This window comes from Tachysurus fulvidraco, chromosome 22 (assembly GCF_022655615.1).
Source record: "Tachysurus fulvidraco isolate hzauxx_2018 chromosome 22, HZAU_PFXX_2.0, whole genome shotgun sequence".
In the NCBI taxonomy this organism is placed as follows: domain Eukaryota; kingdom Metazoa; phylum Chordata; class Actinopteri; order Siluriformes; family Bagridae; genus Tachysurus; species Tachysurus fulvidraco.
In genome coordinates, this window is record NC_062539.1 from 2,840,304 (window position 1) to 2,856,088 (window position 15,785).

The 15,785-nt window shown below is 42.9% G+C and overlaps 1 protein-coding gene across 1 annotated transcript in view; it reads right to left on the bottom strand.

The window, feature by feature from the left end:
- Window positions 1-11,286: 11,286 nt before the first annotated feature.
- Window positions 11,287-15,785, bottom strand: part of bambib (BMP and activin membrane-bound inhibitor homolog (Xenopus laevis) b) — a 5,391-nt gene continuing 892 nt past the window's right edge. Inside the window, exons 2-3 of the mRNA XM_027166102.2 lie at window positions 13,257-13,538; window positions 11,287-12,003 (exon numbers count right to left, since the gene is read on the bottom strand). Coding sequence (XP_027021903.2) covers window positions 11,585-12,003; window positions 13,257-13,538 — 701 coding nt within the window. The 3' untranslated portion in view covers window positions 11,287-11,584. The remainder of the gene's footprint in view (window positions 12,004-13,256; window positions 13,539-15,785) is intronic.

Below are 15,785 nucleotides of genomic sequence, written 5' to 3' on the forward strand. Positions count from 1 at the left end.
AGACGGCCCTGTTATTAAAGCCTCAACCGCTGGAATGTGCTCCGCCTCATGTGACTGTGAACTGCAGCTCTGTGTCAAAGGTGTTTGTGTGTGTGTGTGTGTGTGTGTGTGTGTGTGTGTGTGTGTGTGTGAGAGAGAGAGAGAGAGAGAGAGAGAGAGAGAGAGAGAGAGAGAGAGAGAGAGAGAGAGGGTTGTTTGATGGAGGTTAAGGTTGAGGGCTTGTCTCTGGGAGAAAGCTTTGTGTAATTATGAACATGTTGGGACACGACGGTGGACAGAACGACGTCGGATGGAAGCTGCTGCTCTGCTTTGATCTCGTCCTGTAACGCTTTTCACACACCTTTTTACAAAAACGCTTACAGTAGCCTGTAAATCCTGTCAACACAAAAATGTGTAGACAAGCGAGCTCCCGACTGGCAGAACAGTAAAACGTTCATATTCTTGTCAAATCCTAATGAAGCCATCTATGCCCAGAGGAACGTTACAGGAACGCCGTCGTGTTCTCAGGCAGGGAGGTGGGACATAAAGCTGCTATCACTACCAAATAAAAGGACTTATTAAGCATCCGCTCTTAAATTATAGACATAATAGACTTTTAAAAATAAAGAAAATTTCCAGAAACTGTTCTTCAGTGTGATGGCAAAGAAGAAACCTTTGTGGTTTCATAAAGAACCTTTAAAACAAATCATTCATTGTTTTTTTTTATTGCTGCCACGAAGAACTACAAATAGTTCACTTCTAATATGTGTTAGATTTACTTGGAAGGAACTTTGGGATAAAAATGACCAAAATGGTTCTAAAACTTTTTTTTTAAATCAAAAATTCTTCTCCAGCCCATGACTTTTTTTTACATTTTACATTTCAGTCTAAAATATATGTATATGAATGTTATCATATATGTGTGTATGTTAAAATATATGTGCTTCGAGAAAGACACAAAAGATCTGGGTGGTTGTGGAGGAGGTGGTGGTGGAGATAAAGGTGGAGTCAGAGGAAGTTGAGATGGAGGTGGGGAAGGTAGAGGAGTTGCAGGAGGTGGTGGGGGTGTAAAAGGCGGTGGTGGTTAGGGTTAGGGTTAATTAAGGTTAGGATTAGGGTAGGGTCAGGGTGGAGGTAGTGAAGGAGATGGTAGTGGTGGTGGAGCAGGAGTTGGTAGTGAAGGAGGTGGTGTGGTGGTGGTGGTGTTTCTGGTGAAGGAAGTGGTGGTGATGATGGAGATGGTGATGGTGGTGGATGAGGAGGTTTTAGAGGTGGAGGTGATGGCTTTTACAGACGCTGTTTTTCAAAATATAATGCCAACTCAGCCAGTACAGCCCTCTGTCAGAAACCTTAATCATCACGCTGAAGATTATGGGCATGAAAATGACTCGCTTTGCCTCAAACTGCAGGCAGAAAATAAGCAGGCTTTCTCTCCAGACTGTTTATTATCCGCAGACGCCGCAGACGGCCGAGCGTGCCGAAGGGTCAGGCCAGAGATCTTACCCGATATGGAGAGAGGGTTTTCCTTACATTTTTTTTACAACGTGACCTTGACGGTTTTCTGAGTGCTGTTGATACGTTTGTGATAAACATGTGCGACGTCGAGTAAACCGAGCGCTCTGCGTTTATCCATTACATCATCGAGTCAAATTAAGGCTTTTTTTAGAGAAGAGCTATAGAGTAAGATTCTGAGTAATTTGGTATTTAAAATGGTGTAACTTGTCTGGGATTTATCTTCTTATGGAAGAATAAAAGTGCTGATCACTTGCTGGTGTGAAGAAGTGAAAACACAAATGTTGCTAAGTAAAATTACAGTTAGAAAAAAAGGAAGAGTTTTAGGATGACATGGGGTTAGACTTGCAAAAAACATCTTAAAATTTTTTTTTAAATTATCTTTGGCTACAAAGTGTGTCACTACACAGTAAGTATATAAATGGATCATTCATTCATTCATTCATTCATTCATTCATTTTCTACCGCTTATCTGAACTTCTCGGGTCACAGGAAGCCTGTGCCTATCTCAGGCGTCATCGGGCATCGAGGCAGGATACACCCTGGACGGAGTGCCAACCCATCACAGGGCACACACACACTCTCATTCACTCACACACACACACTACGGACAATTTTCCAGAGATGCCAATCAACCTACCATGCATGTCTTTGGATCGGGGGAGGAAACCGGAGTACCCAGAGGAAACCCCCGAGGCACGGGGAGAACATGCAAACTCCACACACACAAGGCGGAGGCGGGAATCGAACCCCCAACCCTGGTGGTGTGAGGCGAACATGCTAACCACTAAGACACCGTGAGCCCCCTAAATGGATCATAAACAATCTAAAAAAACAAAACAATGCTAAGCTAGTGGATCTTTTAGGCTAGTGGATCTTTTAAGCTAGTGGGTCCATTTCACATAACAAAAATTATAGGAAACAATTCTTTTGCAAAGAAAGAGGAGTATCATATAGAGGGTTTTCTTTTGATGCTAAGCTAACATCATTTGTTCACTAAAAATCATAGCACGGATTAGTTCAGAACAGTTGGATCTGAACTCGAAACGTAGTGAAACTAACATATGAGACACATTTTAACTTCTTATTCTCATTCTATCAGCTGTAGCTTGTGACTTAAATGAAATGTTAGCTAAAAAGTATGCTAAAAAGTATGCTAAGTATGCTAAGCTAGCTTAAATGTTTATTATTTATTAATTATTTCTATATCCAAGATAAAACACAATAATCATCATACTAAAAATAAGGATTGTGGAAAATATTTTCTAAAATACAGAGTAAAAAAATAAAACAAATTATCCAGAGCTTTTAGACACAAACATGCTAAGCTACATCTACCACAGCTACAGCTGAATCTTAAACACTGTACATGTTTATGTCATGCTAATCTTCTAATGTCAGCTAACTAGAGACTTCTATAAACCCTATAAACAATGAAGCTAACTTAAATGTTTATTTTGTTAGAAATGTTTGTCAAATGTCACTTTAATTCCACATGTTTTCGAATTACAAATGGTGAGAAAATTACAGAAGCGAGAAGTAAACAGAAAATAAACAGGTTTTCTCCAGAGCTTTCAGAGACAATCATGCTAAGCTAGCAGCATTTGTTCAGTCAGAATCAGTCACTCAAATATAAGTTATCCAATTTAAAATGAAAATAAATTGTCTCTCTTTAGTCAAAAGCATTTTAGGCTGTTATGCTAAGCTCCATAAATCTTACATGTTATGCTAGCTCCATTTTATTCACTCTCCCAATTTTTATAAATCCTACCGGCTAGGTAAACGGTCACAAATCCGTTAAGGCGATTTAAACTAAGCTAGTTTTGTTAAGCTAGCAATAAGAAAGTTCCGGGTTTATTTTTAAGGAAAACTTCAAAAAAAATCTTTTTGCTAGTCAGGGGTCCTAGCAGACCCGAGGGACTTTTAGCATGATGCGAACGCTAATTGAGCCTTTTATGTGTTCATAAATTATCAGCGACATTAGCAGTGTGGTGAAGTATCTCTTCCAGTAGGAATCTGATTTACTGAAGCGTTTAAAAGGGTCTCGCTGGAGCAGAATGAATAAAAGAGCATGTGCGTGCGTAATATTTAACATGCTACGTACATTTATCATGTCTTTGAAATTGCAGTGGGGGGAAAAAAAAACCGTGAGCGCTGTTCTTCGCTAAAAGCACTCCTTTGAATAGGTATCATGTGTCTTCGGTTTGAGACCCAACAGCAGACGACTAAGTGTTTCCTGTCTGTCAGAGTGGTCTTTGTGTGTGTGTGTGTGTGTGTGTGTGTGTGTGTGTGTGTGTGTGTGTGTGTGTTGTACCAGACGGGGTCTGCTCTAGACGTATAGTAACTGTTCGAACCGACCCCTCCCCGTCTCCACAGCACAGATCTTTTACTTTCCGTCTAAATGATAAGTCAAGGATGAATATTGTAATGAAGCTTTTCACACAATAAAAGAATCTAAATGAAATGCTTAGCAACGCTACGACCCGAGGCCTGAGCTAAACCCTGAAACATCTGAATGCTTGGAGCTGGGAAAAGACGCTGACCTTGTGCTCTGACCCAGTATTTCCTGTCGTGTGTTAGAAGTAGCGTCTGGCTGGATGATGTAAAAGAAAGTTGCTTTACGTAGCAGAACGACGCAAGATACGGTTTATATCACGGTTCCGTAAGGTTGGATTTGATTTTATACTCGCAGTTGATGTTGTGGAACGGATGAAACACTAGGGGGCAAAAACTTTATAGAAACATTTAATGTCACTTAAATTACGGCAGCTAGGTGTTTTTATTGGATCAGTTCGTTGTTATGTGTTTAACATTGTGGAACATCTGCAATGCTTGTCACTTACAGGACTCTCGAGTTTTGAAGACAGGCAAGTGTGACATCTCCAACCCCCCAGCAACACCCCCCACCCCCTCTCCAAAAAAAGAGAGAGAGAGAGAGAGAGAGAGAGAGAGAGAGAGAGAGAGAGAGAGAGAGATTATGACTGGTGTTGTTTATTGTAAGTGTCTGTTGCCTTTTTGAACTCCTTTATCATTTGGTAATGTTGCTCCCATTTAAAACAGTTCGGCTCAAGCCCAGACATTTTTAGGGTCATGATTGTTTCGTTTAACCAACCATCGAAAATACCCTCGCTAACGGATGTTTCTTTTTTCATCGGATGTTGCGTTAAATCTTACCCAGATAGTGCTATTTTCTGATTGGCTATTGTGTAGCCTCTTTTTTTTGATTGGCTGATAAGTGTCAGGCTCGACTAAGCGACGCGGACTGATACGTTTTGGGCGCTGCGGCTTATTAAATATATGATAAAGAGTCAAAAAGTTTTTCTAGGTGAGAAATTCGATGTGTGGCGGTAGAACGTGATAAATGACCAAAATGAGTGACTCTCAATGCGTGACACTTGACAGCCCTACTTTTACGTTATAGCAGCTGTATGTTTTTTTTTTTTTTAATCCATTCATAGATACGTTATAGATCGTGGAAGATCTGTAAAACCTCGCTCGTTATAGCAGCCATGTGTTGTTCTATTTACATTTATAACGCACAGGTTGTAACAGCCGTAACCTCACGTGTGCACGTTTTATAGAATGAGATAAAATACTTTTTCTTATTCGGAAATGAGAAATAAGCCGGGTCTGTTCACGCTCTGTATCTCGACTCGCTCGAACCCGTTCAGCATCAGTAGCTCAGCTGCCGCGCTAAAGAAAGACGGCCCTCGACCTCTCGGCTGTTCTCCGCCCCATGAGCTCCTGCATTAACTGCATTCCTCGCACTCCAAGTTCAAAGTGCGAACTCGCTCTATTGATCAAATCTGGAACAGGCCTGGGATTTGAGAGCAGACCCTTCGCTAAGAGCCCCCAAATCTGCCCCTAAAAGCCTCTCTTACATGACCTGGAGAAATGGAGATAATGGTGTGTGTGTTTGTGTGTGAGTGTGTGTTGAAGCTGATCTCCAAGACAGACTGTCAAGCTTTCAGTAATTGAGTTAAAAAGACATTTGTAAAGGTCTATTTTTTCTTCTTCTCCTCCTTTCTTCTCCTAACACCTTTTGCCTTTGTTTTCAGTACGAATGGACCGGCTCCAGGACCGAAGTCTCTTATTTAGAGCACTTTGATATTATCTGGCAAGTCGGAGCAGGCAGACTGTTTCACCACAGAGTGCCAGAGTAGTACGAGACTTTCCCTGTACTGTATTTATGATTCCTGCAAAAAAACCCCCCCGGACGTCTCCCATGCCGAGAGCTCGTGCCGAGTCGAAAAATCTATTCCGTCGTGATATACGCCGCACGCCGGACAGATCATAACCGGAAACGCTGAACGCTCTAAACACACTGATTTATATTCAGCTGAATTTTAGAAAACAACAGGTGGAGTCGTGCTACGGTTCTTTTTTATCCAGATGACTTAAACCATAAAGCCATAAAAAACCAGTATAGACTTAAATATATAGAACGTTCCAAAAGGAGGTCCCTGTTATTACTGTCAGAAGTAAACGCTCTCCCTGCTCTTACATTTGCTGTAATGAAGACAGGTTTTTCCTGCGCACAAGGCAGGAGCGTTAAACCTATACATTTCGGTTTTTGGTCACTCAGATATAAAAGGAGATGCCGTAAAGACGAGGAACCACCGTACTTGGGCTCAGAGCCACGTTGTGTTAAAGTAAAGCACCCGTTAAAATGATCTAAAACGCAACAAAAAGACAATCGGACAAACACAACTTTACACCACACCTTTTTCGTCAGTTAGATTAAAGTCTAAATAAAAAAGGTTTTCAACAACGTGTTTCCTACAAAGCTCCTTTGAGCCTGGATTAAGTCTCAAAGTGTGAATTAAATGCGGAGCTTGACTGATTGACAAGCACTCAGAGTGCATTATGGTATTCAAGTTTCTCAGTGGGGGGGCACGGTGGCTTAGTGGTTAGCACGTTCGCCTCACACCTCCAGGGGCGGGGTTTGATTCCCGTGTGTGTGGAGTTTGCATGTTCTCCACGTGCCTCGGGGGTTTCCTCCGGGTACTCCGGTTTCCTCCCCGGTCCAAAGACATGCATGATAGGTTGATTGGCATCTCTGGAAAATTGTCCGTAGTGTGTGTGTGTGTGTGAGTGAATGAGAGTGTGTGTGTGTGCCCTGTGATGGGTTGGCACTCCGTCCAGGGTGTATCCTGCCTCGATGCCCAATGACGCCTGAGATCCCAGGCACAGGCTCCCCGTGACCCGAGAAGTTCGAATAAGCGGTAGAAAGAGAGTGAGAGAGAGTGAGTGAGAGTTTCTCAGTAAAGAATAACAGTCTTGGGCTCACGCTGTTAGAGGAAAACAATCAAGGTTATGATGTTCTGAACATTTGTTTCCTTATCAGCCATCTTTTTCTGCTTTTCACGCATGTTACACACAAATTACCCACAAGGCATGGTTATGTCCTTTTGTAAAATAAACAAACAAAAACAAACAAACAAACAAACAAACAAATAAATAAATAAATAAATAAATAAATGTTTATATAAATGTTTAAATAATATTAATAATAATAATAAAAACGTCTGCTGCACGATCGGACAGGCGATAATGGCGGTATGAATAAACCAGAGCAATTGGATGAGGAATGTAAATAATGTCTAATGAGCAAAATCAAGAGCTTAGCGTGCGGATAATAGCAGAGCGGCAGGGCCGAGCCGCCGCCGCCGCCGCCGCGTTAACGGATTAGCTGATGAGGTTTTAGCGCTGAGGCTCGGTTACAGCACCTGTCTCCCTAACAGACACTCAGCTGTGGCTGGGAAAGGCAGACAGGTGTGTGAGTCAGAGATAGAGAGATAGATAGATAGAGAGAGAGAGAGAGAGAGAGTGAGAGAGAGAGAGTGAGAGAGAGAGAGAGATATGATGATGATGTAAAATCTACTAGTTAATAGCACAGAGGAGTGAAAGATGAATGAGAGAGAAATAAAGAGCGCTGGCAGAGAGCGCTTTGATAAAAACGAGGCATTAACGTAAGAGCTTCCACACGTCTCAGCGGTAGCCCACACACTCCAACTAATGACTCCAAAGCAGTGTGTGTGTGTGTGTTGACATACTAACACACCCGCTCTCTGGGCTTGATTAAGCTATTCAGAGTCCTGGGGACAAAATTCCTGCATGTTGTGGTTACGTTCATTACACCACCCACATCAGGAGAAGGTTTCAGGCTCACGGCACTGGCCGAGTTTTACAAAAGTTCAAACCCTAATCTTTGACGTTAATACTTCCTGGCTTGATTAGCATAATCCTCTTCATCTCAGTCCAGGTTCTGTCAAGTCTTCACGAAATTCCCTGACAACGTTGTAGCACACTGTGAAAGCCGAGATCTAATCAGTAACTCCAGGATTTCACTCAGAGGGGAAAATGGCTTGAATCGGTGAAATCACAAGCACGGGGATTCAACCCTACACTCCTAACAGTGAGACTAGGTCAACACTCAAGTGGGTAAGGCTCTGGGTCAGGGGCGTAGATTACGCGGGGGACGCGGGGGGACATGTACCCGCACTTTTTATAAAAAGTAAATTCGTCCCCGTCACTTTCTTAGTGGAGAGTTGTGTTCCTCACATGTTGAGGTTTTAATGGAGAGATGTATATAAGATAGTCTATACATGACGTTCACGCAATCCGTCACTCACTTGTCACGTCATCTTCACGCGCCCCCGGTACTGCAGCTCGAGTCGCACCAGCATTCGGTTACGATGAGCTCAAAGCGGCAAAAAAAACCCCTCCTTTTTTATAAAAATGTCAAGCAGTGTAAGTTGGCATGTGGTGTCCAAATTGTCGCACAATGTACAACTATACATTAGTTAGCTAGTTAGCTAATCACATTTAAGTGACGTGACCCATACTCAGGGTTCGTTCTCTGCATTTGACCCATCCAAAGTGCACACACACAGCAGTATACACACACACACACACACACACAGCAGTGAACACACACACAGCAGTGAACACACACACACACAGCAGTATACACACACACACACACAGCAGTGAACACACACACAGCAGTGAACACACACACACACAGCAGTATACACACACACACACACAGCAGTGAACACACACACAGCAGTGAACACACACACACACACAGCAGTATACACACACACACACACACACACAGCAGTGAACACACACACAGCAGTGAACACACACACAGCAGTGAACACACACACACACACACAGCAGTATACACACACACACACACACAGCAGTGAACACACACACAGCAGTGAACACACACACACACAGCAGTATACACACACACACACACAGCAGTGAACACACACACACAGCAGTATATACACACACACACAGCAGTGAACACACACACACACAGCAGTATACACACACACACACAGCAGTGAACACACACACACACAGCAGTGAACACACACACACACAGTAGTGAACATACACACAGCAGTGAACACACACACACACAGCAGTACACACACACACACGCACACAGCAGTGAACACACACACACACGCACACAGCAGTGAACACACACACACACGCACACAGCAGTGAACACACACACACACACACACACACACACACACACACACACACACACACACACAGCAGTGAACACACACACACACACACACACACACACACACACACACACACACACACACACACACACACACACACCCAGTGCAGTGGGCAGCCATTTATGCTGCGGCGCCCGGGGAGCAGTTGGAGGGGTTCGGTGCCTTGCTCAAGGGCACCTCAGTCGTGGCCGGCCTGAGACTCGAACCCACAACCTTAGGATTATGAGTCAGACTCTAACCATTAGGCCACGACTTGCCACATTTTTACACAACACCCATTTTTGGGGTTAAATAAGGTACAAAGATGTCCTTTTAAGGGTACTGTCCCAGTGGCAAGCTGTTCTATTTCTTTCTTTCTTTCTTTCTTTCTTTCTTTCTTTCTTTCTTTCTGTTTTATAATCATATATAATCATAACGCATATAAAGCATGATTAAAGAAAATCATGATTAAAAATAAAACCTGTCATTTACACAAGGGTTAACTGGAAGAAGAAAAAAAAAACAGATAACACTAGATATCCCCCCCCCCCCCCCCCCCCACACACACACACACACTTTTTAAATGATGGCTACTCCCCTGCTCTGGGTTGTTGATCAGAGGATCAGGGTTCACTGCCAAAGCTGCCAATGTTGGGCCCCTGAGTAAGGCCCTTAACCCCCTGTGGTGCTCTGAACACATCAGACAATTCACAGACGTAGTCACATCACTGGGGAAAATAACTAGCGCTCCTTTTCTCACTGAGCTTCGTTTAGCTGAACAGTTTCCATAAATGAACGACATTAGTCGCAGCAGCTCGCTGTTCTGCGCTCGCTGTTCTGCGCTCGCTGTTCTGCGCTCGCTGTTCTGCGCTCGCTGTTCTGCGCTCGCTGGATCTCATAACGTTTTTTTTAAGCTTTATTATTTAACGTGTGGAAGAAATGAGTTTATTTACTATAAGAATATAATAAGACACAATAAATAACTGACTGATACAGAGCGCTGACACCGGAGACTCCTTCCATAAACGCTTCGGGTTGAATCCCTCTTCGTCTCCCATGTATGTGAACGATGGGTTGCTATAGAAACGATGAGGTGATAAAACGTGTGCTTTAACGTTAACCTGTGATTCGCACAGAAGCCGCTGACTTTCTGACCAATCAGGATGAAGAACGCGGCGACACCGGTGTTACATTTTGAGCGACTTGTCCTGAGGGGAAAAACATCGTCGTGCCAAAACTTTCGGCTTTCAGCATTAAGACGTGAAATTTATGAGACTGCTCTTGGCATTTACTTTGCGTTGCTATGGTAACAAACGATTGACGTTAACAAACCTGTTGCACTACGTTTGTCTCTCCAGCTCATATTCTCTCTCTCTCTCTCTCTCACACACACACACACACACATTTTCCCTCTCTCACTCTGTCTGTCTGTCCACCTCTTTCTCTCTCTCTCTCTTTCTCTTTATCTCCTGCCTTCGCTGGTTCTCTCTCTCTCCCTGTCTCTCTCTCTCTCTCTCTCTCTTATGTTCTCACTATCTTCCTCACTTTCTGTCTGTCTATCTCACTCTCTCTTTCCCTTTATCTCCTGCCCTCTCTCGTTCTCTCTCTCTTATGTTCTCACTATCTTCCTCTCTCTCTTTCTCTCTCTCTTGCCCTTTCTCTGTCTGTCTCTCTCATATTCTCCCTCTGTTTGTCAGTCAGTATCTCTCTCTCTCTCTCTCTCACTCTCACACACACACACACATTTTCCCTCCCTCTCTCTCTTTCCCTCTCTCATTCTCTCTCTCTCTGTTGGTCTCACTCTTTCTCTCTCTCTCTCATATTCTCCCTTTGTCTGTCCGTCACTTCCTGTCTCTCTCCCTCTCTCTCTTTGTCTGACTGTGAGGACATAATGGCACGCCTCTTCCTTCGTTTTTTCTCTCCCTCTCGTTCCCATCCTTCTCACTGTAAAGGATAATTGTGGGTGATTAGTATAGACACACCTCCCTTTTTTTTCTCACAAACCTGCTTCTGGAAGTTTCTTTCCCATTCATGGTCTTTCTGTATTTAAGCGTTTTTAAAGCAAAGCGAAGCGACGTGTCACAACACGAGCACCTTGTTATCATTATGTATTACAGATTCATATCATTTTCACCTCCTGACCTTTTCTCCTTCAGGTTATTTGGTGTCCTGACTCGTTAAGTGACCTTCAGTCAGACAGAAATTCTGTACGAATTGTGATGCGTTCTGACAAGAAAAAGAAAAAGACACGAAGACAGATTCTGTGTCATGTCATATTTACACGAACAAATCTGTACACTTAGGAAACACGAGCAGTTCATGAGTTTCTCAAATGCTTCTTCTTTAGAACAAAAGTGCAAATCTTTAACACACATCTTGGAAAAAAAAATAAAAATCCTTCAGTTATTAGTGAGGTCCAGATTTTAAAGGTCTGTCTTGAGCACAGCTTCAAGTCTCTTGTGTCAGATTCGAATAAAGTGCTTCAACAGCAGCAACCGGACGGACGGACGGACGGAGCGTTCGAGTTTATTTATTTAATTCCTGAGTCTGTTTCAGACCAGCTCTAGTTTGCCTCTCGGACCGTGCCGTCCCCAGTGAACCAGCGATAAGAGTCTCTGGCTGCTCGGATCAGACTGTCTGATCTTATCGCAGGTCAAACAGCAGCTCTCGTGTCCTCCCAGAGGCATCATGCACTCCATGTCCAGTTTGGTGCCGCGACTTTTGGTCAGATGCTGGCCGTGGAAGCCGTAGTGGAGGCGAGAGAGCATCTCACGTCGCTGCTGCCTCAGGCGCTGGTTCTCGCTGCGGAGCATCCTTAGAGCCAGAACGATGAGGAGAACGAGCACGAGGCCACCGGCGATGGGCACGGCGATGACGGCGGCACGGAACCACACTTCCTTCGAGGAGGGGATTTCCTGCACGCGGGCGATTATCTGACGTCCGCCGTCAGCCTGAGGACGACTGCGATGATCTGGGAACGAATGCAAAATACTTTTCTTACACTGAGCACATAGGACTTTTAATACTTTGAGCATTTATACGTTTAGTACTTTAGTATTTTATCTCTTTATAGTAACTTTTAACGTCGGTTCTCTGTCAAAGAAGACGCAGAATCTCACTTGTCTTGTCACGGCTTCACCTCGGACTGTAACAAAGCACCGATACCGGAGATTCCTGTCAGAGATGATACATAAACATCTCCTTGTGGAAAACTACCCAGATTACGTGTCCACCGTACAAACCCTTCTGGATGCTGTTACTAACAAAATAATCACGGATGTAATACGAGAGCATTAATATCATTCGCCTTCAGCTGGAACTTCTTTCTGAGCTGCTGACTGAATCCACACGAATGCACCGATACGAATCCGTACTTTCTGACCAATCAGATTTGAGAATTTAATAGCCTTCAGCGACACGATGAACTTGTGGAGGTTTTTTTTTTTTGCACAACGGGTTCAATAGAGAGAGAAATGACTTTTGTAGCTGCTATATCGTGACTATCAGGGGCGGGGCTACAGGGGGCCTGGCCCCTGCTGACATCTGATTGGCCCCGGTTCCATCGATCGTCGACGAGAAGAATACCGCAACCGGAGAATATTTCACAACCATCATGGAATTGGCCCCTGAATGTAACATGTGGCCCCTTAATGGCCCCTTGTTACAGAAAAATCCTAGAACCGCCGCTGGTGGCTATAAATAGGAACCTTCATCTCATCACCATGTGTTGATTATTTTTCCACAACAGTTTACCTGCAATTGTTTTCTTCCTCACCGATGTTGATTTAATCATCACTAATGATCAATAAGTGTCAGGTTTGCTTTTGAAGGGAAATATTAAAGTTTTGTTTATCACAGTGTCTATGTGTTATATTATTATACGTACGTTTGGCAGTGTATCGGTGTATTTTACTCTACATGTCTATTGGAAATGAGGCCTGTGTGTGTGTGAGGAAGGACTCGGGTCAGGCTGATATATATTATAAATAAATAAATAAATAAATAAATAAATAAATAAATAAATAAATAAATAAATAAATGTCTGCACTCTGTTGTACTAAGGTGTATTTTTTTTTTTTATTTGGGTTTGAATAAAAAAGATCACATAAAATAATCAGAATAAAAGAATAAAAAAACATGATATGGCCTGAAACCAAATGTGTGTGTGATCAGAAACTTGATGTAATTCGTTCCAATCGAATGCAGTTTAATGCTTGTTCTTACCCAGGTTTTCTCCCCGGCCGTAGGTGAGATCCTGTGGCCCTCTGTAATTGCACATATCCTCGTGACAGCAGGCGAGCGTTTCAGGCTCGCGCAGGACATCAGGTGTGCCCCCGGTACGACACGCGCTTCCCCCGTTAAGATCAGGCTGGTAACAGCCGTGTGAGAGAGGAGACTTGGAACTTTGGGGATCTAAGATGCGCGTGAAGCAGGCGTTCAGCTCCGACTTGCACATGTAACCGGTTGCCACACAGTGAGGAGAGTCACAATAACACCGGATTTCTCCTGCACCGGAAAAGAGGAGGTGAGTCACAATATTACTACCAGCAGAAATGTCATATTGCTCAGAGCAACTCTTAGTGTGTGTGTGTGTGTGTGTGTGTGTGAGTGAGTGTGTGTGTATGCATGTGTGTGTGTGTGTCTGTCTGTGTCTGTGTGTGTGTGTGTGTGTGTGTGTGTATGTATGTATGTGTGTGTGTGAGTGTGTGTGTATGCATGTGTGTGTGTGTCTGTGTGTCTGTCTGTGTCTGTGTGTACGTATGTGTGTGTGTCTGTGTATATGTATGTGTGTGTGTCTGTCTGTGTCTGTGTGTATGTATGTGAGTGAGAGTGTGTGTGTGTGTGTGTACGAGTGTGTATGTGTGTTTATGTGTGCGTATGTGTTTGTGTGTGTGTGTGTGTACGTGTGTGTATGTGTGTATGTGTGCGTGCGTGTATGTGTGCATATGTGTTTGTGTGTGTGTGTGTGTGTATGTGTGTATGTGTGCGTATGTGTTTGCATGTGTGTGCATGTGTGTATGTGTATGTATAAATACTATCCGGTAATTAACACATGATTTAAACTCTGCTGTATTTCAGTATAAATACGTCATAAACTCATCTTCTAGCATCTCTACGGCTACACGTCTCTACGGCTACACGTCAGCAAATCATGAAGTCATAACTTTACAAATGAGCTCATTCCTGTGACACAGTTAGGTGACACAGTTAGGTGACACAGTTAAGTGACACAGTTAGGTGACACAGTTAGGTGACACAGTTAAGTGACACAGTTAAGTGACACAGTTAAGTGACACAGTTAGGTGACACAGTTAGGTGACACAGTTAGGTGACACAGTTAGGTGACACAGTTAAGTGACACAGTTAGGTGACACAGTTAGGTGACACAGTTAGGTGACACAGTTAGGTGAAACAGTTAGGTGAAACAGTTAAGTGAAACAGTTAGGTGAAACAGTTAGGTGACACAGTTAGGTGACACAGTTAAGTGACACAGTTAGGTGACACAGTTAGGTGACACAGTTAAGTGACACAGTTAGGTGACACAGTTAAGTGACACAGTTAGGTGACACAGTTAGGTGACACAGTTAAGTGACACAGTTAGGTGACACAGTTAAGTGACACAGTTAGGTGACACAGTTAAGTGACACAGTTAGGTGACACAGTTAGGTGACACAGTTAGGTGACACAGTTAAGTGACACAGTTAAGTGACACAGTTAGGTGACACAGTTAGGTGACACAGTTAGGTGACACAGTTAAGTGACACAGTTAAGTGACACAGTTAGGTGACACAGTTAGGTGAAACAGTTAGGTGACACAGTTAAGTGACACAGTTAGGTGACACAGTTAGGTGACACAGTTAGGTGACACAGTTAGGTGACACAGTTAAGTGACACAGTTAAGTGACACAGTTAAGTGACACAGTTAGGTGACACAGTTAAGTGACACAGTTAAGTGACACAGTTAAGTGACACAGTTAGGTGACACAGTTAGGTGAAACAGTTAGGTGACACAGTTAAGTGACACAGTTAGGTGACACAGTTAGGTGACACAGTTAGGTGACACAGTTAAGTGACACAGTTAGGTGACACACGGAAAGTTAAAGATGAAAAACACACCTGGTTTTCAGGCACGTCGCGTGTTTTTGGTTTCACGTGCGATTTTTTTTTTTATTCGTTAAAAACCACAAATGCATTGCCATGTGTTCGCTTGTGCTTCATCTCGTTACCCAAAACATTGTCATTTCTGTAACCTGTGTCATTTACACACCTGGATTTTACGCGTGTTCTTTACACGATTATTACACACTAAGACTGTGTTGTTGTTTTTTTCTCTTTTCTTTCACCTTCGTGTTTATTTGACCCTCTTACCTTTAGGCTAACACTTTTAAAATGTCTGTTTTTGTTTAACACGTTTTACACGTGGAGCCCCCCCCCCCCCCCCATTTTAAGGGACTGTTATTTCTCCCTTTATGAAGGACTTCCTCAACTTATTAGCAATTTTATTTGTCCTTAGAGGAAATATAATGTGCTGAACATTGTCTATAACCTGCTATATAATCTATCTATCTATCTATCTATCTATCTATCTATCTATCTATCTATCATTTGAATTTATATATTAAGAATTTATATATTTATATATTAATATTTATATCATTTATATATTTATACATTAATATTTGTAACATTTATATATTTATATAAACTAAACCCAGAGCAACACAATATGATATAAAGTGTTTTATTCAGACT